Raw genomic sequence first — 23,056 nt, forward strand, 5'->3', positions numbered from 1 at the left:
ATCATCAGGAAGTGGAAAGAAGTGGCTTGGTCAGCTCCAATAAAGAATGTATCCCACCCAATTTGGTTCCCTCCAGTTTCAGGTTTCACTAAACTAAACTTTGATGGTAGTAGTGAAGGAAATCCAAGTCTGTCAGGTATAGGGGGAGCCTTCAGAGATGATGAAGGTTGAATTATTGCATTGTATTCTGGTTCTATTGGATGGGGGGTTCTCTTAGAGCTGAAATATTGGCTGTCTTGGAAGGGTTAAAAAGAGCGCAAGAGTTAAATATCAGAAAATTGTTAGTGGAAGGTGACTCTAAGTTGGCTATAAATTGGTTGATGAAGGATACTTCTAGTCTGTGGAAGTTTCTGAATGAAAAAAAGAAAGTTAGACATATCACCCAAAATATGGCAGTCACATTTCAATGGATAAAGAGGTGTGCCAACTCCTTGGCAGATTCATTGGCCAAACAAGGGGTGGGAAGAGTTAATTTCTTTTGGGCAACATTGTAATCTGAATTGCTTTCTTGGGAGGGTTAAGAATTTTTACCCCTCCTTTTGTACCTTTTCTATTATTATCTTTTAATAAAAGTCTATTTATCAAAAAAAAAAATGAATACTATGCCATTACTAAACATCAAGCACCATGGGACTTCCACTTGAATGTGTAATTATATAAAGTTTATAATTAATAAATTCAATATTTTATATTTATATAAACTTATCATATATGTACAAGTTAAAAAAGTAATTAATTGTTTTAAATTTTTCTTTTATTTATTTTATCTGAGCCTGATGTATCAAATTTCTGTTCAGATTCAGATGTGGCTGGGTCCAATCCGAATCTGACCCGATAACAGCCCTAGTTCCAGTAAGTTAGACTCTTAGACATGCATCAAATTCCAACTCCCATGTCCATATCCATGCAACATTGCTTGGAAGATGATAAACCCACGGTTAGTTTGGTTGGCTAAGTAAATACGAAAAAGAGAATGCCCAAATCATGACATGGCTACAGAACAGTATGGAGCCCAAAACTGTTACTGATAAGAAAAAAAAAAAGTATGGAGCCCAAAATAAGTTTAATCTCATATTTCTAGACATGGAAAAGGAAATATGGGATCATGTCCAGTGTATGCTGGTAAAGATAACATTATGAGGGCATATTAGTTGTTCTAGGAATATTTCCTTTTATAACAAGGTGATAGAGTACCAAGGAGTATCATGCTAACCTTAGAAACCTTCTTAATGATCTGAAATCTGAATGTAAGGATGTCAACGGGCTGCATTCAAACAGGTTTTGCTCAACTCGACCCCAACCTGACCCAACTAAATAAAATGGATTGTTGAGTGGTCCGGTTTGTTTTTATTTAGTTAGGAAGTTGTTGGGCCTTAGGCCCATTAGTTTATGTTTTTTTAAGTTGTGACTGTTCAGCTTTTAGTAGCCGCCCTACCAAGGGCATCCTTATAATATCTCATCTTTAAGTTAAATATAAATATAATGAGAGGTAGGCGGCTAGGGTTAATTTTTCACAATCCTGGTTGACCTCCTACTCTTCTTCTCCTTCCTTCTCTACTGCTGAAATCTTCATCTTCCCCCTCTTTCCTTTCACAAGAAACTTGACTGAATCAGCAAATAGTGATTTCTACTTTGGTATCAGAGCAGGTCGAAGGTTCTTGAAGTTGTCTCTCATGCAGCCCTAGATCGACCAACTGCATGGTGATTTAAGAGGCTGATCAAAGCTCTCAGGTAAGCCCAGTTTTTGGATTTGTTTGATGGACCTGTGTGCCTTGTAGCTGGTCTAGGGTTTCTCATCAAAATCAGAAAAAACTGGAGAAAGGGGAAGAGTCCTATTTTTGTTGGACTCTTCATTTTTGACCTAGGAAGTGGCGCCCTATTTTTTTTAAGGTTCCTTGGAGTTTTTTTTGTAAGGGGCGATTCAAGTCCTATCTGGTTTGGAGGCTTCTAGAGAGGGCAGCTGCCTCTTCTCTCTCTTCTCCCATCCCACAAAAAATGAATCTTTTGTGGGAAGAAAGTCCAGGACACCAGGAAGGTGTTGTTGGTTCCAAAAGGTGTTTTGTTTGATCTTGCTGCAAATTTTAGTTATTTCCTTTACCTTTTTTGAGAAGCATGGAGGGCCACGGAGTTGAAAATAAGCCCGGGAGTGAAATGAGACCAGTGGGAGGAGGTGCTAGAGATCCCTTCGGAGTTGGGACCATTGCTACAGTTAGGTTGGATGGTACAAATTACTTGGAATGGTCACAATCTACAAAAATGGCCATTGGTGCTCGTGGGAAATTAGGGTATACCACTGGTGAAGAGGTGAAATCCGAAACTAGCAACTCCTAGTGGGTATAGGAGAATTATATGGTGATGACTTGGTTGTCTAATTCCATGTTGCCACATATAAGTAAAAATTTTTTATGGGCAAATACAGCTAAGGAGATATGGGATGGGGTTGCAGAAACCTATTCACAGAGGGAGAATGTTGCTAGGGCTTATCAATTGAGAAATCAGATTATTGCTACAAGGCAGGGAGATAGATCTGTTGCAGCCTATTTTCCAGTCCTTAAAACCTTGTGGCAGGAGATTGACCATTTAGAGACATTTGCTTGGGAAACCACTAAGGGTGCAACTACCTATCAGAAACATCTAGAGAAGTATAGGGTGTTTGAATTCCTTGCTGGCCTTAATCCTAAGTATGATATTGCACAACAGCATTTTCTTTCCAGGAACAGTCACTCTCTCCCAAGCATATGCCTTTGTGTCAGGGGAGGAGTGCAGGACAGATGTAATGATGAAAAACCTTATTTCTGATCAATCTGTCATGGTAAGTGTTGTGAAACCTAAACAAAGTGGCAGTGAAATCAAGAAGGAAAATAAAAGAGATTTGATCTGTGACTACTATAAGAAGCCTAGACATACAAGAGATACTTGCTGAAAGCTTCACCCACATCTTGTGCCGACTAGATTGAAAAATAAGAAGGGAAATGTGCACATGGTAGTTACTGGTGACACTCCGGCCCCTCCTACTACAGCTGCTCTGGAGTCTGTTGCAGTTGCTGCAGTAAGGACCGAACTTGAGAGGTATGGGCTACTTCTGAACCGGTGGGATACAGCCAGTTCCAATTCAGCCGCAAGCGGACAGCAAGGTACAGGTAGCACTGGTGGAGTCCACTCTACCTCCTTTGCTCACACAGGTAGTTTACACATCACTACAAATTATGTTTCCACTTCATGTAAGGAGGGACCTCCTTGGATTATAGATTCTGGAGCCTCAGAGCACATGACCCATAGTTCCACTATTTTTTCTTCTTACCAGCTCTGTCCTAGCAGAGATAAGGTCTCCACAGCTGATGGATCCCATGTTCCTATTGCTGGGAAGGGATCTGTCAAGATTAGTGATTCTATTTATCTACCCTCTGTCCTTCATGTTCCCAGATTGAGCACTAATTTGTTATTTGTTAGTAGTTTGACTAAGAACTTAAACTTCTTAGTAATTTTTTTCTCCTGGTCGTTGTATTTTGCAGCATCTGGATTCAAAGAGGACGATTGGGAGTGGTCGTGAAGTGAATGGAATCAACCTCCTGGATGCACTTCCTCCTCATCAGAGTCATCAAGTCAGCAGGGATAGTGAGTCAAGATCTATGAGTCAAATTATGCTCTAGCATAATCGTTTGGGTCATTTAAGTTTTTTGTTTCCAAAACTTTTTAAGTCTGTTAGTCTGTCAAGTTTGGAGTGTGAAGGTTGTCAACTTGGAAAGCATTGTAGTAGTAATAAAAGATGTTCTTCTTCTTTTGATGTTATTCATTCGGATGTGTGGGGCCCTTACCATGTTCCTTCTATGGGAGGCTATCGCTATTTTCACTTATTTGTGGATGATTTCTCACAATACTCCTGGATTTACCTGATGAAATCCCGCGATGAGGTACCATCCTTGGTGAGGCATTTTCATCATATGGTACTAACACATTTTGGAACAAGAATAAAGGTGTTCAGATCTGACAATACCAGGGAATATTTTGAAAGACACCTTGCCTCATATCTGTTAGAAATGGAGTTGTCCATCAGAGCAATTGCCCCTACAGTCCACAACAGAATGGTGTTGCAGAAAGGAAGAACAGATACATTGTTGTGACTACAAGAAGCATGATGATCACATCTACAGTTCCGGTTCGGTTTTGGGGTGATGCAGTTCTCACAGCAGTATATCTGATTAACAGGGTGCCCTCTCGTATACTTGGATTCAGCACCCCATTCAGTTTCCTTTTTCCTCAGGGAGAGATGTTTCATATTCCTCTCAAGGTGTTTGGGTGTGTTTGCTTTGCACATATCCTTGGTCCTCACCGCTCGAAGCTTGATCCCAAGGCAAAGAAGTGTGTCTTCCTTGGATATGCAGAGAATCAGAAAGGGTACTACTGTTATGATCCAGTCTCTGGGAGCCAATATGTTACCATGGATGTCAACTTTTTCGAATCTACGTACTTCTTCTCAAAGAATCCTTCTCAGGGGGAGTGTTTTGGGGAAGTGATTCAGCAATCTATTCCTCTCCCAGTTCCAGTCCCTGTGTCTACTCCTGTGCTTGACCACCACCCTGTGGCACCTTCCTTGCTACCTCCTTTGCGTTCTGCTTCTCAACATTACTCACGACAGAGACTTCACAAGGCGGTTGATTCCATGACAGCAAAACTCACACCACTTCCTGTCGATTCCTTGGAGACTCCAGATTCAATTGACATGGATTCAGGTATTCCTCTTGGTCCCGCTACTATTTCAGTTCCCATTGATCCTACTAACTCTGTTACAGATAACATTGATCTCCCTATTGCTCTTAGAAAAGGGAAGAGAAAGTGTACTGCTCATTGTATTTCACAGTACTTATCCTACAGTGGACTTTCTCCTTCCTACCGTGCTTTTCTCTCCTCTCTTGATTCAATGTCTATACCCAAGGGTGTTAGTGAGGCTCTTTCCAAACCTGAGTTGAAGAAAGCTATGCAAGAAGAGATGGAAGCTTTGATCAAGAATCAAACATGGGACATTGTGGATCAACCAGAAGGCAAGGAGACAGTTGGATGCAGATGGGTTTACACAATAAAATATAAGGTAGATGGAAGTATAGAAAGGTACAAGGCAAGACTTGTTGCAAAAGGGTACACACAGACCTGTGGCATTGATTACTTAGAGACCTTTGTGCCAGTTGCAAAGATGACCTTCGTTCGAATACTTTTTTCTCTTGCTGCCTCATACTCTTGGCCCTTGTTTCAACTTGATGTGAAGAATGCTTTCCTAAATGGGGATCTGCAAGAAGAAGTGTATATGGATCTTCCTGTTGGTTTTTACAATGATACTGAAAAGGGAAAAGTATGCAGACTTAAGAAGTCACTCTATGGCTTGAAACAATCTCCCAAAGCATGGTTTGACAGATTCAGAAAGGCCTTGATTGCTTGGCTACACTCTGACTCAATCCGATCACTTTGTTTGTAAAGCGCAGGGGATCCTTGGTGTCAGTCCTAATTGTTTATGTGGATGATATTGTTGTCACCAGGAATGATCTGAGTGAGATTGATAGTCTGAAAAGGAACATACATAATGAATTTGAAACTAAGGATCTTGGAGAACTGAGATACTTCTTAGGCATTGAAGTTGCAAGATCGAAACATGGAATTTTTATCTCTCAAAGGAAGTATGTCTTGGACCTTCTTCAAGAGATAGGGAAGCTTCGAACAAAAGCAATCAGCACCCCTATTGATCAGAACCATAAAATCAATGCATTAGAAGGTGAACCAGTAAAGGACATTGGGAGATATCAGAGACTTGTGGGTCGGATGCTATACTTGTGTATGACAAGACCAGACGTCTCCTATGTAGTGAGTGTAATAAGTCAATACATGCATGCTCCACGAGTCCAGCATTGGGAGGCAGTTGACAGGATTCTTGCTTATCTGAAGGGACACCCGGGCAGAGGCATATTGTTTACTGATCATGGACAGTTGAAACTAGAGGCTTATACAAATGCAGATTGGGCAGGATGCCTTGATGACAGGAAATCAACTTTAGGAGTGTGCACCCTAGTTGGGGGTAACCTAGTCTCATGGAAAAGTAAGAAACAAACAGTGGTGGCAAAATCAAGTGCCGAAGCCGAATACAGGGCCATGGCACATGGAGTTTCAAAACTTCTTTGGATCCGTTCTCTGTTAGAAGAAATTGGTGTACAGGCAGAAAAACCCATGATGCTATATTGTGATAACCAGGCAGCAATTAACATTGCCCATAACCCAGTCCAGCATGACCGAACTAAGCACATTGAAGTGGATAGACATTTTATCAGAGAAATGTTAACTTCTGGAGAAGTTTGTCTTCCATACATTGTTTCTGATCTGCAGCTCGCTGATGTTCTCACAAAAGGTGTTGCAAAGAACAAGCTAGAGCATGATCTACACAAGTTGGGAATGTGTGACATTTACTCCCAACTTGAGGGGGAGTGTTGAGTGGTCCGGTTTGTTTTTATTTAGTTAGGAAGTTGTTGGGCCTTAGGCCCATTAGTTTATGTTTTTTTAAGTTGAGACTGTTCAGATTTTAGTAGCCGCCCTACTAAAAGCATCCTTGTAATATTTCATCTTTAAGTTAAATATAAATATAATGAGAGGTAGGCGGCTAGGGTTAATTTTTCACAATCCTGGTTGACCTCCTACTCTTTTCTTCTTCTCCTTCCTTCTCAACTACTGAAATCTTCATCTTCCCCCTCTTTCCTTTCACAAGAAACTTGACTGAATCAGTAAATAGTGATTTCTACTTGGATACTGAACAAACTCTATTAAACTAGAAAGATTTAATTAAACTTCTAGCAATACACAGACTTATTTAGTAAGATTTGTTAGAACATACCATTTATATATGATAGAAGGCTTAATACTATAAAGTACATCATAGATGTGTTCATACAGTATCCACTGTCATATCAGGTCACCTTTTTGTCCATGCATATTAGATGGACCTGCTGGCATGAAACTCAATTGCAGAGGGCTTGCCTAAGGCAGGGTAATAGGCTTTTCTTGTATGGTTACAGCTTGCTTGGAGGGTTGTGCATCTCTTCTATTTGTATATTATTATTCTTTACACATCCCACCATGTATGTCTTTTAGCATATTAACACATTTTACACTATTACCTTGCTCAAAAGAAAAAGAGGGGAAAGAAGAGACAATGTCAAGAGTGGACTTACAGATTTGCGAATCATGGCCATTTGGATGGGATTGTTCTTAATTCGAGCAAGGGCCTCTTTCTCTTGCTGCCGAATTAGAAGCAACGGATCAGAGTGAAGTTTCCTCCAAGCATCATTCGCAGATTGAGGCTTCTCCTCAAAAAGAGCTCCTGGGACAGATGTCTGTTGCTGAAACAGACAACATTACAGATTAATCAGCATTGCTGGGAAACATGAACAAGAAAACCATGCCTCCTAAGCTACATGTCAAGGATGGTAGAACAAAAAACCAGTTAAAACAAGAAACTGCATATCTTGGACAGAGCTAGCTTAGAATCACATGGATAAGATCAAAAGTTCTAAAGCAACTAAGCTTCTCTTTGTAACTTACATAGTGAAACCGAAACACTTGTAAATCTAAACTTGATGTTTTTAAACAGCAAATGGTACATTACCAAAAGAAGGGGCTATTTTTTTATAAATATCAAAAGAAGGGGCTATTGCTTGATATAACGGTAAAACCTCAGGCTGACAAGTGCAAGAAGGCCACCGTGAGAGGGAGGCAAAGGTTAGGTTCATATCCAGTCCACACACCCCTAGACCCCATATATGGGGTCAGCTACATGAACCCTATTTTGCCATTCTGTTCTGTTCAATGCCATATCCCTTTTTTAATGAATAACAGGATAAATTTATTAGAAATTTAGTGTTCTAACCTTTGCCTCCTATTTTTCAGTTCTGTTCAATGCCAATGCCACTTCCTGTGTTTTCAGAAACCAACTTATCACAGTTTTTGAACCTCCTTCAACTATTAGCTTATCCACCCCCAACTCCATTAGCCTTTTGCACCACTACTACTGCCAAAGCTCTGCCCTCGTGGAATTCCTTTCCCTAATTGGTCCTGAAAACATCGCACATATCTCTCCTTTCACATCCCTAAGAAACCCTTCAATTCCTAAAGGTCCCAGGTTTCCAAAACTGCTTCCATTAATTTAAATTAATAAAACCTATATATGTAATAGACCAACTCCTTACTGCCCTTTGCTCTCAAGGATCCAGCCACTGCTCTCCAATTCAAGTCTGAAAATGTCTCTATCATTTTGACCCAATTTGCCATCCTCACCATTATAGGTTTTTTTTTCTGATAAATGGCAATTGATTAATTGGAAACAAAATAATAGAATTATACACTGAAGGCTTCGCAAACAGAGGCACAAGGTGCAGCCTCAGTTACAAAGTATGAATTACAATTTAGTCCACAATAACCCTCACCATTTAGCCCACCATTTCCTAAACAGAGGCATAAGGTGCAGCCTCAGTATTTCAATCAAACAGCTTATCCAAACTAACAGGAGTATTCCACCTACAACCAAAAAGAGAGAAAAACCAATCCCAAATACAACAGATAAATGAACAAAAGATTAATAAGTGATAAGCAGTTTCCCATATATCAAATTTGAAAAAAAAAATATTGAAAAAAGTTGTGTGGCAGGGATCAATATATCAAATGGTGAGTTGCATTCCATGGTTGTCTCTTTAGGGTGTACTATCACTCCTTTGCCTTTGAACTATCTAGGTCCCCCATTAGAAGCAAACCCTAGGGAAAGTAGTTTTGGGAATCCGATTGTAGAGAGGTTTGCAAAAAGATTAACAGCATGGAAAAGGAACAATATTTCTTAGGGAGGCAGGATTAACTTTAATAAGGTCCACTCTTGCAAATTTGTCAGTGTACTATTTTATCTGTTTTTAGGATTCCCCAAAATGACTCAAAGAAGTTACAAGAGAGGTTTTTTGTGGGAATTGGGAAAAGGAAAGAAGGATGGTCTAGTCAAATGGGAAATAGTTTGTAGGAACAAAGATCAAGGTGGATAGGGTATAGGTAATGTAGGGAAGAAGAATGTAGCCCTCCTAGGGAAATGGTTGTGGAGATGGCCTAGTGAAAGAGAGAGGTTGTGGTACAAGGTGGTGGAAAGGATCGCGGCTGTTTGGACAATGGTTGGGATGCTGGTGTGTCTAATCAGGCAACTTTGGCTTCCCCTAGGAAAGCTATCCATGGCATTTTTTCTATTAGCAACACAGAAAAGATTTCATTAAATTAAGATAAAAGAGGTACAACAAGAAGTTGTGAAGGGATACAACAGGCCCAATGGGATACAAGTATCCCAAAATATTACAAATGAGCCCAATACATACACTGTATCAGAACCCCTTGCTTAGCAAAACCATCTGCCAAATTGTTCGCAGATCTCCTAACCCAATTGACTTGAAATATCATTACTTTTGATGGCCACTTGAACCGTCTGAAGTCATTCCTTATATTCCAAGTTATTCCATTTCCTTTTTTAGCCAGCTCACAACTGTTCTTGAGTCACCTTCTATAATCAATCTTTCAATACCTAATTCTTTTGCTTTCTCCACCCCAAAAAACTGCTACCAAGAATTCTGATCTGAGAGTACATCACCTTGCCCAATTGAATCTGAATACAATGAGAGTATATTTCCTTTCTCATCCCTTATTACACCACTGATGCCTAATTGTCCCAGATTACCCACACAACTACCATCAAAATTCAGCTTCTTCCAACCACAACTTGGTGATGATCAAACTGCAAAGGCTTTTTGCCTTCTAGAGGAAGAATCAGCTATTGCACCCCAAGACCAGAAAAAAATTGTCAACCTTGAATCCAGAGAAGAGGTTCAAGGTTCTAATCCAGTGTGCCACTCTTAGGGTAATTACCTCTATCAGAGCTTCCTTGCTTCTTTTTTTGCCTTCAAAGATCCTTTGATTTCTTTCATCCCATACCAACCATACCACCACTGCTCTCATGCATCTCCACAAGGTTCTACCCCTCCTCTTTGTGCAACTAAAAGCAGACAGGCTAAAAAATCCTTCCAAGCTAACAGGAGGGGACCACGTCCACCCAAAAAGAGAAGAAAACCATTTCCAAATACAGCCAACAAAAGGACAAGAGATTAAGAGATGAAGAGCAGTCTCACCATTCAACTTACATAAAAACACCAGCTGGGGGCCAAGCACCAGTTTGGTCTTTTCCTTTGGATCATATCACAAGTGCTTATACAACCATGAAACGTTTCCCAATGGAAGGCACTAACTTCTGGTGGAATGGAGGGATATCAAATTTCCTTCACAGAGAAAGGAGACGGGGAAGCCCTACCCCAAATGTGGTGTGCTGCAAAAAATAAGGCCTCATTGTTGCCTCTCTCCTCATATGTGCTTTTTGTGTAGGAAAAGTGGAGAAACCCTACCCCACTTATTAATCCCCTGCCCCTTTGTTCAACATATCTAGGAGTTTTTCTATGATCTTTTCGGTTGTAGCTGGATCCCTCCCCAAGAGGTGGCAGACATTTTCAAGCTCAAATTCCTAAGGCAACCAAAGAAAAGAGGAAGACTGACATAGAAAGTTACTAAGGGTGCAACTATTTGGGTGAGGAGAGGAATAACAGAATTTTTTAATGACAAAAGTAGACTTGTGGAGGAGGTAATAGAGACAATAAAAGTGAAGGTAGCATTCTGGATTAAAACTTTGGATTGCTTTCAGAATCTTACAGTGATTGATATTCTAAGGAATTGGAAGGAGATAGCATTTTCCTCTAGAGTCAACGATAGAATAAAAATAGAATGGAAACCTCCACGAGGCAGTTAAGTAAAGCTGAATTTTGATGGCAGCTCTTTGGGTAACCCTGGCATGGCAGGTATTGGTGGGGCAATAAGAAATTCAGAAGGCAAATTGTTGGCTCTTTACTTTGGACCAGTTGGTGTGGCTAACTCCATAAAAGCTGAATTGTTGGCATTACTACAAGGTCTCAGACTAGCTAAGCAATTGAGCTTCAATCAATTGGAGGTGGAAGGGGACTCAGAAGTCAGAAGTAATCATTTCTTAGGCAAGATCTAACAGAAATATTTCTTGGACCTTCAAGAATGTTTATAGAGAAGTATTCAAGAGAGACAGGTGTTGAATTCAAATGGGTTAGGAGTGCAAATGGCTTAGTTGACTCCCTTGCCAAACAAGGGGTAGAAAGGGAGTAATTGTTTTGGGCATCTTTGTAACACAGACACAGTGTTGATTGTGGGGATGATATCATAACCACCAAATCAAAACTGCATTATCTTTTCTCACTCAATTAATATAATCAAAGTTTATTGGTAAAAATAGGAGACAAGGAAGAGGCAACAAGGGTATTGAAGAAAGACTTACATGAGAAAAGCCCTACAAAGTTAGGAGCCCAAAACCTAGTATATGTATGATCTTCCTCCAAAACCACTGAATTTAACAAGCTTAACAAATCTGACACACTAGATATTTCAGACTCCACGATTCCTAGTAAACCCAGGGTTCCAATTATTAAGCCTAGAGGGCGAAGAGTGCTAGGAAAAGAACTTGAACACAAGTCTACCTTTAAGGCTGGAGGGGGTAAAAAGGGATGGAAAGATCTCAGATAGAGGGTGCTCCCCAACCCAAACATCTCCCCAAAATCTAATTTTCTGACCCGAGGCCAAATCACACCTGACATGGTTGAGGAAGGCTGGAAGGGTATCATGTCAAGGAGCAGCCAAAGTGGCTCTATGCAAACAACCAGCATCTCATCCATTGTTTGACAGCCCGTGGATACTTTCTATAACTTTGTGCCACAATTTTTCATTTCCCTTGGAGAACCTCCAAATTCATTTGCTTAACAAAGCCATATTTTTCATTCTAACATTTCCAACTCCCAAACCTCCTACTTTCAGCTTTACCGCCTTCTCCTATCTTAACAAGTGATCTTTCTTAGTCTCTCCTGGTTCCAATAGAAAATCTCTCATGATTTTTTCAATTTTCCTCGCCACTCCTTGGGGCATCTCCTCGCATTCTCCAATCTTAACAAGCTATCTGCAGCATTCTTCCTCGATTTCTAAACTTTGTACAATATGATGCATGCTTTGGTCAAAATTTTTTACTTTGGGAGGATTCTTCTTTTTTTTTTGAAGAACAAGTGAAAATTCATTAATCAAAAACAGTGAGTAACAATCGACAAGATGGTACCTCACTAAACACAACATATCAACTCTAAATTAAGAACAAAATCTGAACCAAATTATAGCAACTAAATTTAACATTCCAGAAATTCTCCCCCATCTCTGATCTACTGATTTAATCAAAATATGGTAGCATCCAAACCCAATTCGCTACTAGATTCCCAACCAGTGCCACAAGTGTTTCAATTCTTTTAGATTGGTCTTCAAAAAGTCTTCTATTTCTTTCATTCCATAGGACCCACATATGGCAAAGGGGATGCAGCTCCAAACTATCCTTTCTTTCCTGCTCCCTTTGAAACTTGAACAGGAAGAAAAAAATTCTGCTGTTGAACTTGACTTAAATACTCTTTCCCCAAATAACAATAGCACTCCCATTAAGGATGCCTTTCCTGCTTTGTACTCTCTTGTACAAACAGGAACCTATTTTGAGATTCTCTCTATCCCCTTACCCTCTCTCAATGTTAACTGGGACTTTGGTTTTAGAAGGGGTATGAGAGATGTTGAGCTTACTTTAATGGTTGTTTTACTGCAAACTTTTGACCAGATTTGTTTGGGAGTGGTTTTCCTGCAAACTCTTTATTTGGGAGTGGTTTTCCTTTCTCTTTGGGTGTAGGTGGACTGCTCCCACAAATGTGGTGGCCTGGTGGGTCTTTTTGAATCGAGCTTCTTCCAACAACCAAAGAAAAGATGAAGGGTGATGTGGAGAACAATGAGGGCAGCAATTATTTGGGCAGTGTGGGAAGAGAGAAATAACAGAATTTTCCAAGGTCAAGAATAAACAGCACCTGAACTCATGGAAGGGATCACCATCAAGGCCATACACTGCTTGAAATCTTTGAATCTATTCAAGGGTTTCTTCGTAGATGACTTGAGTAGAGGTTGAGCACAGTAGCAAGCTCTTCCTGCTCTTCTTTAACTCTTCAAGAGGATTGGTCCCCTCCTTTAAATTCGGTTGTGAAATCAAACTTTGATGGCATTCCCATAGGTAATCCTGGCCCCTCTGGAATTGGGGGTGTTTAGAGATGGGGAAGGAAAAGTAATGGCCATGTTCTCTGGCCCGATAGGTGTGGGGGACTCACATAGATCAGAAGTTTTGGCACTCCTACAGGGGCTCAGAATGGCTAAACAACTGGGTTTTCAACAGTTAGAAGTGGAGGGAGATTTTAAACTGGTAGTAGGTTGGATGCAAACAAAAAGTTTGGGCACTTGGTCCCTTAGACAGCCTGTAAGAGAAATATTGTACCTAACAAGGGATCTTGGAGCACACTTTAAATGGACTAGGAGATCAGTCAAAGCAATGGTCAATAACTTAGCAAAGCAAGGAGTCAGTAGGGGAAATCTTTTTTGGGCATGTTTGTAATTGCTTATTTTGAGGGGTCACCTGGCTTTTGAAGGTGACAGCTATACTAAACTCCCATTAATTTAATGAAAGTTACTGTTACCCATCAAAAAAAAAAAAAAAAAAACTCTTGACAATATTCGTTTGGATTCTTCTTCACCTGATAAGTGCATTTAGGCCCCACCATCCCAATGGTCTCTTTTCGTGTGCTTCTTTCCTCTATTCTCTTTGCTCCTCCCCTAGTAGTTCCATTTCAAAGTAAGTTTGATGTAACCCCCCCACACCCCCAAAAAAAAGTTGGTGCTTTTTGTTGGGAAGTCTATCATGGAAAAATCAATACTATGGATAATCTGCAAAACAGAAGACCCTTTCTCTATGCATCCCTGAACTGGTGCATATTCTACAAAGCTGATGGTGAGAATTGCTTCCACCTACTAATCTCTTGTCCATTTGTTGCATGCATTTGGAAATATGATTTTTTCCCTATTTGGAAGCAAATGGTCTTGACCTCTAGAGGTTAAAAGGTTATTTGATCCATCTACTTTTAGGTGGCCTATAAAAAGAGGCAAACCCCCTTGGGGATGTACAAGAGCTGCACTAATTTGGACTAGGGAAGAATAGAACCAAATCTTTTCAGATAAGGAGAGAAGGAAGCGGTAATGCAATGTGTTATGAACAGGGTGATACATTAGCTCAGAACACAAGACATGTTTTCACAATTTTCCTATGATGATATTTGGATAAACTGGAGAGGTGGCCATAAGTTATGTAACAAAAGACCCACTTCTCTCTCTTTGGTTGCCTCCTACTAATGACTTTATTAAACTAAATTTTGATAGTAGTAGCGAGGGAAACCCAGGCCCTTATAGAGTAGGAGGAGTCTTTAGAGATAGAATTGGTAATGTTGTTGCTTTTCTCAAGACCAGCAGGTGTGGGGGATCCTATGAGGTCTGAGTTCATGGCTGTTCTTCTAGGGATGAAATTGTAAAAGAGCTTGTTGAGAGATATTTTATTTGGTTGTATTTGGGTATATTCATAATATTGATAAATTATGGGGACCTATATTATTTATGGGAGAAAAAGGGCTTCTGTGTAATTCTGATATATTTCGATCTATTGCTTATTTAAGCTAGTGGTTGTGTGAGATTAGGGTTTGAGGAAGTATGAGAATGAGAGAGAGAGAGAGAGAGAGTTGTATCCCTTGTTCGCATAGTGGATATTTTTCCTCTCCTCTCGTGGATGTAGGCTACCAGCCTACCAAGCCAAACCACATCAAATCTTTGGTATTCTTTCTATTTCTTCTTCCTATTTTCTCCTTGGTTTGCTATTCTATTTTATGTTAGTTGGCATGGTACCAAAGCTATTTTATGTTGTTTAACATGGTATCAGAGCTATTTTATATTGTTTAACATGGTATGAAAGCAGGTGTTCTGATTGGTGTGAAGATGTTCCGTTGCTGCTATTTCATGTTCAATTGAGGTAGTAGTCGAGTACTACAAAGTCTCTGTTAAACAGTATATGCCCTTATCTCCAATCAGAATGATGTATATAAACATTTATCTATAAATGAATAAGGCACATTGTTGTTTCATGTTAATAATGGTATGTTTCTGTGTATTATCCCTTAAACTGGACACTTATGAGACTTGTGTTAGTTTAGAATGTTCTCAGCCACTGAATAGACTTGGAGAGTTTATCATGGAAAGGCTGACACTGGTGTGTTGCCAAGGAGTTGGTGCATCTTGTCTCAACTGCTAGGGTTAGATCCCAAGCATAGCTAGTGGGTGTTTATCAAAAGCACTAAACCTGGACCAATTTCCAGTTATGCCCTGGACCTTGGAGATAGATGAGCAAAACTAGAAACTTGCACATAATCTCAAACTTGATTGTGGTACCGCACTAGGTGTTGGACTGGGTTGTCTTTGATATGCCAACCTGTGAGATCCATCAAGAGTCAAATACCTGGGTATGTTGGGAAAGTCCAAGAATTCAACTGAGTGGGTGATCACAGTGATAGGATCAGCCCTTTTGTCGGACAAAGTGAATATCAGGGCTTACACTCTCTTTGATGAAAACCTAAACTGTCGGTAGTGGATTTCACCTATGTTTGAAATCTGGTTTTGCAAAATATATTTATATGCCATATACTATTATTTTATGAAAAAGGTTTACAAAAGGTTTTAATCCTGGGATCCATCCGATTAGAGAGTGTGACACTACATCTTGTGGCCAGGGGAGAGGTCCTTCCCTGTCGGGCAGTGTTTTGATTATTATGGGCCAAGAGGTTAAGTGTAAAAGACCATTACAGGGTTAATTACCTAATGGGCTTTGTCTTACATGAGTCCATTATCCTTGGGTCTTCATAGAGTGGATGAATCCAATGATCATTTAGGTGTAAATGTTTGGCCCAAATTGAACCAATGTTGATTGGGTCAGGGGTTCACTACCTTGAGCAGTGAATTTGGCCTAACCTCTTTCAGGGGTAGGGCCAAACCCATATAGACTCATGTAACACCTTGGGTCGTGAGCCTTTGAAGAAAATGGGCCAAAGGCCCATAATTAATAAGATCAATTAAGCAGTTACATGACAACTTGCTTTTGGTCGAATTTGGGTTTAGTATTGGGTATGGAGCACCTAACCTCTTAAGATGACAAGGCTTATCTCTTAATAGAGTTCAAATCCAAATCAGATTTGGATAATCTCAGAATTGGATTAGGAGAGTGCTCCATAAGGAGCCAAAAGAGAAGATGGCGAACTAGGCTATGACTCTTCACTCTCTTCCGCTCTCTTCTTCCTCTTGTCTCCCAAGAAACCCTAATTCGACCTAGGCTTCCCATAACTGATTTTTTATCAGTTTTTCTTCTAGTTTTTGCAAGAAAAACATTGAAGAACATCAAGCTCACTCACCCCATTTGATCCAAGCAAGTTGGATAGCAATTTTGCTAAAAACAGTGTTGCTAAACCAGCTTCACCCATACACTGCGCTATCTTCAGTGGAGGCTAGTTTTATGACTGATTTAGGCATGAACTTCCACCTTGGGATCTACGCTTGTGGTATCCATATCAAGTACAATCTCCCTTTTTTATTTGGTTTCAAATTCGGTCCGGTTCAGTGGAAGATCGATTCGGAAAAATACAATTTTTCAAAACACTAGGAAATCAGTTCCCAGAAGGGTTAGAAAATTTTTGAAATTTCGCCAAGCCATCTAGCATGGTTTGACCATCCATAAGATGGATTCTAACCCTTCCAACAATCTCTTCATGTAGTAGTCTACTACTAGCATCAAGATGCAGTATTTTGTGAGTTTGTGTTGGCTTTGTGAGTTGAAAAGGAGGCTTTGATGCCTCAAGTTGTCGTTGTTTGTTAGTTGGTTGAAAAGGGGGTTTTGATGCCTCAAGTTGTGATTGTTTAGTGGTTGGTTGGAAAAGGGGATTTGATGCCTCAAATTGTGGTTGTTTTTTGTGAGTTAGTGAGTTGGAAAAGGGGCTTTGATGCCTCAAGTTGTGGCTGTTTGTGATTTTGTGAGTTGGAAAAGAGGTTGTGATGCCTCAAGTTGTGGTTGTTTGTCGGTGGTGGTTTTGTGAATTGGTACAGAGGCTTTGATGCCTCAAGCTATGGTTATTTGTTGGTAGTGGTTTTGTGAGTTGGAAAAGCGGTTGTGATGCCTCAAGTTGTGGATGTTTGTGAGTTGGGGTTTGTGGTGTGGTGATAAATTTGTTGGTGAACACGTGAGTATTGGTGAACTGTGCTTTAAAGGTCCCTTCAACATCTCAAGGTTCATGGTTGTTGCTACTTCAATAGTAAACCTATTTCCATTCAACATCCTTACTTGCAAACTCAAGCTGGTTTTCCCACCTTGAGTTTGAGGGGGCGTGTTGAGAGAAATATTGTATTTTGTTGTATTTAGGTATATTTGTAATATTGATAAAATGGGGACCTATATGTATTTATGGGAGAAAAAGGGGCTTCTTTGTAATTTTGATATATTTCGGTCTATTATTTAAGCTGGTGGTTGTGTGAGATTAGGGTTTGAGGAGTGAGAGTGAGTAAGTGAGTGAGAGAGAGAGTTGTATCTCTTGTTCTCACAGTGGATATTTTTCCTCTCCTCCCGTGGATGTAGGCTACCAAGTCGAACCATGTAAAATCTAGGTGTTCTCTTTATTTCTTCTTCTTATTTTTTCCTTGGTTTTCCATTCTATTTTGTGTTAGTTGACATGGTATCAAAGCTATTTTATGTTGTTTAACATGGTATCATATCTATTTTATGTTGTTCAACAACTGAATTTGGAGAATTTGATTATTGAAGGTGATTCTGAGCTGGTGGTGGGGTGGATGAATCCACAACTAGTAGTGTGGGATTATAGATATATGTTTAAGAGATTCAAATGGATAACCATAAATATGACACTAAGGATACAATGGGTTTGAAGATCAGAAAATGGGATGGCTGATTTCTTAGCAAAGCAAGGGGTTAACAAGGAATCTTTGTATTAGGCTTAATTGTAATCAGTTATTCAATATTGTGAGAGATGCACCTTGCTCCTCTCCTATGGTTGCTTGTATTGCTTGTACACTTTGATGCTTTTATATTAAAATTCTAAAGTTATATAAAAAAAAACAAGGAGAAGAAGAAAAATGTCACTAAAAGTGTCTTCCAAGAATCCATTGAGTGTTGGAGTCCGACACTCCATCCGTTTAGGAGAATCCATGAAACTATAGTATACTAGTTTTGCAGCCTAAGCACCACATATAAGACACCCCCACCATTAGACATGTTCATGGGCCGAGTAGCCCGATGGATCAGCCCGGCCTGGCCCGTTATAAGTCGGTCTTGGTCATAATTTTAGGCCTATGGGCTTGGGCTTGGGCCCGGGCCTAAGGCATCGGGCCCGACTTATTTCGGGCCAGGCTAGGGATTTCTCATAAAAGCCTAGCCCGAGCCCGACTTGATACTATAAATTAAATAATAAAATATATATTTTATTTAATAAAAAATGCATATACAATACTTTTTCTTTGTTCTTCTTCTCTATTTTCAAGTAATAGTGATATGTTATTATTTTTGAGTTTTGAAGGTTTTTAATATAAATAAAACACTTATTATTGAATAAAAAAGAAAAAAATTTCTATTTACAAATTTCTGGCCGGGCTCAAGACCTAGTCCCGATGGTCGGGCACTCAGTCTAGACTCGGGCTTGGGCCTAAATGTATTCTATTGATACATAGACAAAGCCCAGTCCAAGCCCGGCCCATGAACAGGTCTACCCACCATTCCAAAAACACAACATTGGAAACACTAACCAAAATCTACATAAGCCAAATACATCTCACCTCCCAACAAACTCTTGAACACACACCAGGCAACCATACACTAACCAAGACCTACACTAGTTCTGTCAACAAAAAACAAAGTACATGACCAACCCAAAAGGTTTAAATAGTTACAGCTTCCTATCCACCAGCAAACCCATTGGCCAAACACAATTAAAATACTTCACATCAACCATAATCTCTTTATTTATTTCCATAAGAGTTCTTCTAGCAAGTTCCTCTCCACCTAGAAAGAAAAGTCCCAAGCTCTTACAGATTTGAATTTCCTTCTTGATCACCCTTGTTAAATTTATCTCATTCCTCACCAATGCCAGTCTCTCCTTTTGTTGCAAAAAGATCATTGTCGTGAATCTCCTTTCTAGTAGACATTGAATCACCATCAGCCTTTCCATTTTGCAGCATCATCCATATGATTCACAATCAATGTTCAGAAGAAAACTCAACAATCTGGCATCAATCCCTCAAACCTTTCCTCCTATAAACCTTTTTAAAGTTCTTGCAAGGATCAGCTCCCCACAAACCAATTTACAAACAATAGAAGTCTTTTTCTATAAAAACCAATCGAGTATTCTTATGATTATTAAATCTTTTTACATTGCTCATTCTATTTTCATTTGAAAAACAATCTTCTAATACTTGGTATGATATCCATCCATTAGTACCACCTGAAGATTGACCTTTATATTGCAACCTTGTAACAACCCAAATCAACGCCCACCTGCCTACAGAAATCTCAACTCTCTCTTAACTCCTGAGAATTCATCTTACCCCCCACCTCTAATTCTTCGCCTACACCAGACCGGTCTCCCAACTCATCAGAGCTCACATCAGCCACATCCCACATCCCTCACCTTGGAGCTCTATCACAATCCACCTCGTCTATTGCAACCTCATTTTTGAAAAGGTCAACCTTAGAAACCCCTAATCCATCCTTAGCTAAATCATAAGCACTTTGATAATAATCACCAAGGTTATATACCAGTAAATACCTTTCCACTTCTACCTCCACACTCATGTCATCCAATGACACTGAACGCTCACTGTGATTCACTGCAACACCTACCCCCTTGTCAAATCATACTTATGAATCATTAAGGAGCTTTTGATCATTTAGGTTCTGTCACTCGCTGCTTACTTGAAGTTTTCCACCTCTTGAGATGTATTCCTGCATGCAGGTTTTATCCCAGTCATAGCCAAATCAGATGACAACCAGCCTTTCTTCCTCAGAAGAATGGCTTAAGCAACAGCCCAGCCCAAGTGCAAGTCATCATCATCATAACCATCCAAAACCCGAATGCAAGTGAGGAAGAAGGTAAAACATCCTTTCCCCCTTCCTCTTTCCCTCTTTTACACTTTAGTGCATCTGTCATTTCCTGATAACTAAAACAATACTAGTAAGATTATATGAGGCAACAAATATGTGACAGTGAAGCACCCTGCAGACAACCTAATGGTGAGCATAGATTTCACTTATAAATTTTGAAACTACAAATTAAGTTATTAAATAATTTAAAATGACGACTTAAAACTGATTTTAGAAAAATGAAAAAAAAAATCTGAATAGCTTCCCCACTTCAAAGTAAAGCACATGCACAAGCACACACACAGGGATTAAGAACCCTAATTTTTAGTTTTATTTACACCCCAATCAAGCTAAAATAGGATAAACACTGATATAAATATATATAGGGGAAGAGTTACTTATGTGACCACATTAAGATGTATATATCTATAACACCATATCACCCATTTATTTACCTTGGCAATAGGCTTCCTAAGCACTTAGGCAATTGCCTAATCAACACTTAGATGACACTTTGACTACACTGCTCAAGTGCCTGTATGCCTAAAGTCTTTACTAAAAGAGTAAACCAAGCACAAAGCTCTTTTATGTTGATGAGAAGAGTTAAATCACCAATAGCTAATGGATTAACTTTTTATGGCCATACTACCATTTTCTTGAATCAGACTTTGTAGGATTTAAGTATATAAAAATCTATTCATCAGTTAAGTTTATGCTCTAGAAGTTATAGGTTTTTATTTCCATTTTGAAAGAGTTATATGAAAATATCTACTCGGATTAGAGAAGGAACCTAGCTATAATTTATTCCAACACTATACCCAATGTTGGTACTGGCTATTTGGAGTATTGGAAGGGTGGACTGGATACGAATCTAAACTTTGGCATTTTTTTTCACAAAGTGGATAGTCAAGATTCAAGACTAGCACCCTCATTCCCACACTTGTCAGCCCATGATTTTATCATTGTACCAAGCAATGGCCTCTCATCCCAATATAACTACCATCAGAACTTAAAATAGATCAATTAAGGGAAAACAGAAAGTATGTTTCAAATTTCCATGTAAATCAAGAAGAATGATCAACTACTTCCTTTGATGATCCATTAAATCCAGTTTTATCAGAACCATAAAAATAATCAGTTTAGGAAAACAATAGTTTCGTTTTGAATTTTTAGATAAATGTCAGAGAATGATGGCTCTTTTATTCTAAAAGTAAGATATTTGGAAATCACACCTTGGAGGAGGATGAAGTTGCATCAGTTTCTGATTTAGGAAACACTTCAAGCGCCTTGAATCCATCAGAACTGCCCTTTCCCACTGCCAATCCCGATTCATACAGAAAATCCAACCGCTCTTGCTTCCTGAAAAAAGAAACAAAATAAAAAGAAAAAAAAAAAGAAAAAAAACAATTCACTGGTAAGTTAAGTAATAAGAAGATCAATTCCAGGAACCGGTTACACCAGGAAGAAATTGAGCCAAAACAAAGGGGAGATTACAAGCGTGTATTTGGATCAACGGCGTGGATACAGAATTCAAATTCAATCCGCCCAATTAAGTGCAACTAAAATGCCTAGCCATGGAATTTTGAAATAAACTAAAACCCGGAACTGGGCAGCTTAGAAGTATCTAATTTTATAATTGATAATTCTACTCTGGATCCAAATGGCGGAATTGAAAAGCCCGACAGATAGATATACAGAGGGTCATACCTTGGTTTGCAGGAATTAAATATTAGAAATTAATAAATTCCATAATAAGCAAATAAATCACATGGAAATACGTTGAAGACACAAAGCCTTAACAGTACTTAAAGGGAAGGAATGCAAAAGAAGAAAGAGACATACGGGACGAGGCCGGCCTGTTCTTGCAGGACGCGGAACTCAGAGCGCTCTCTCTCTTCCTGGATCTGCTTGCGGAGCTCCTCCAACTTCTTCTGCTCAGCTTCGTGCTTCTGCTCCGCCTTCCAGACGTTCTCTATGTTCCGGAGGCTCCCCGTGTGCCATCCCTTCTTGTTCAAAAACTTCAGAGCCATCGCTAGAGAGACTGAGAGAGAGGTCGCTGAATCTGACCTCGTTTCCTGTATACTTAAAATGAGGATGGGTCGGTTCGATTCGGTTCCGAGGTACCATCCAGGACTGGGTTTGACATTGGAGTCCCCACACCGACCTCACAGTTCCAACTTCCATCCCTCCGTGCATTTATAACATACGTAGTGCTTTGTGTTGTTAACTTGTTATTCAACGGAGATGCGGTGATTTTAGGGCCGTTTTCACCCTATTATAATTTAATTTAAGGGGCCAATTTACTCTTCAGACTAACTAGAAAAGGCCATCGTTAGTCTAAAAATGCACATGACATAATTTACAATCCGTTAAACAATTAATAAAATAATAGAAAAATGTTGATGTGACATAGTTAAACTCAAAGTTTATATAAAAAAGGCAAGGTATATGGGAAAGATAATTTTAAAAGACATATCGAGATAAATATGGATGAAAAATCAAGATATGCATGAATACATTAGAAAATCCAAAAAAGGTATCAATAATAATAAAAATGAGTTTTATGTGAGTATAACTAATATATTTAAACATAAAAACCATTTTTTAATGATTTATAATAAGTATCGGGATATAATTAGTAACCATTGAAAAATAATATAAGAACTAAAATGTGTATGTATGTACTAATACTTATTAGTTAATATTTATTATATAGATTTAGATAATATTTATTATGTATACAAGTTAATATATACCTGAATTTTTAATAAATAAATATAACTTGTATTCATCTTATTATTATATAAATATTAATAATAAAATTTATAGCATTTGTTGGGAAACATCCACCAAGGCAAGAAA

General features: G+C 39.1%; 1 protein-coding gene across 2 annotated transcripts in view; it reads right to left on the minus strand.

The window, feature by feature from the left end:
• LOC148874279 (uncharacterized) overlaps positions 1 to 22,360 on the minus strand; it is a 41,319-nt gene extending 18,959 nt beyond the window's left edge. The window contains exons 1-3 of one of the 2 annotated variants that reach the window (XM_088963506.1): positions 22,037 to 22,360; positions 21,427 to 21,553; positions 7,206 to 7,373 (exon numbers count right to left, since the gene is read on the minus strand). In XM_088963506.1, the coding sequence (XP_088819632.1) occupies positions 7,206 to 7,373; positions 21,427 to 21,553; positions 22,037 to 22,224 (483 nt within the window). In that variant the 5' untranslated portion in view covers positions 22,225 to 22,360. The remainder of the gene's footprint in view (positions 1 to 7,205; positions 7,374 to 21,426; positions 21,554 to 22,036) is intronic. The other variant, XM_088963507.1, reaches the window with a different exon arrangement.
• Positions 22,361 to 23,056: the final 696 nt, after the last annotated feature.

The sequence above is a fragment of the Nelumbo lutea genome, chromosome 1 (assembly GCF_056320005.1).
Source record: "Nelumbo lutea isolate HS-2025 chromosome 1, American lotus-T2T, whole genome shotgun sequence".
Lineage (NCBI taxonomy): Eukaryota > Viridiplantae > Streptophyta > Magnoliopsida > Proteales > Nelumbonaceae > Nelumbo > Nelumbo lutea.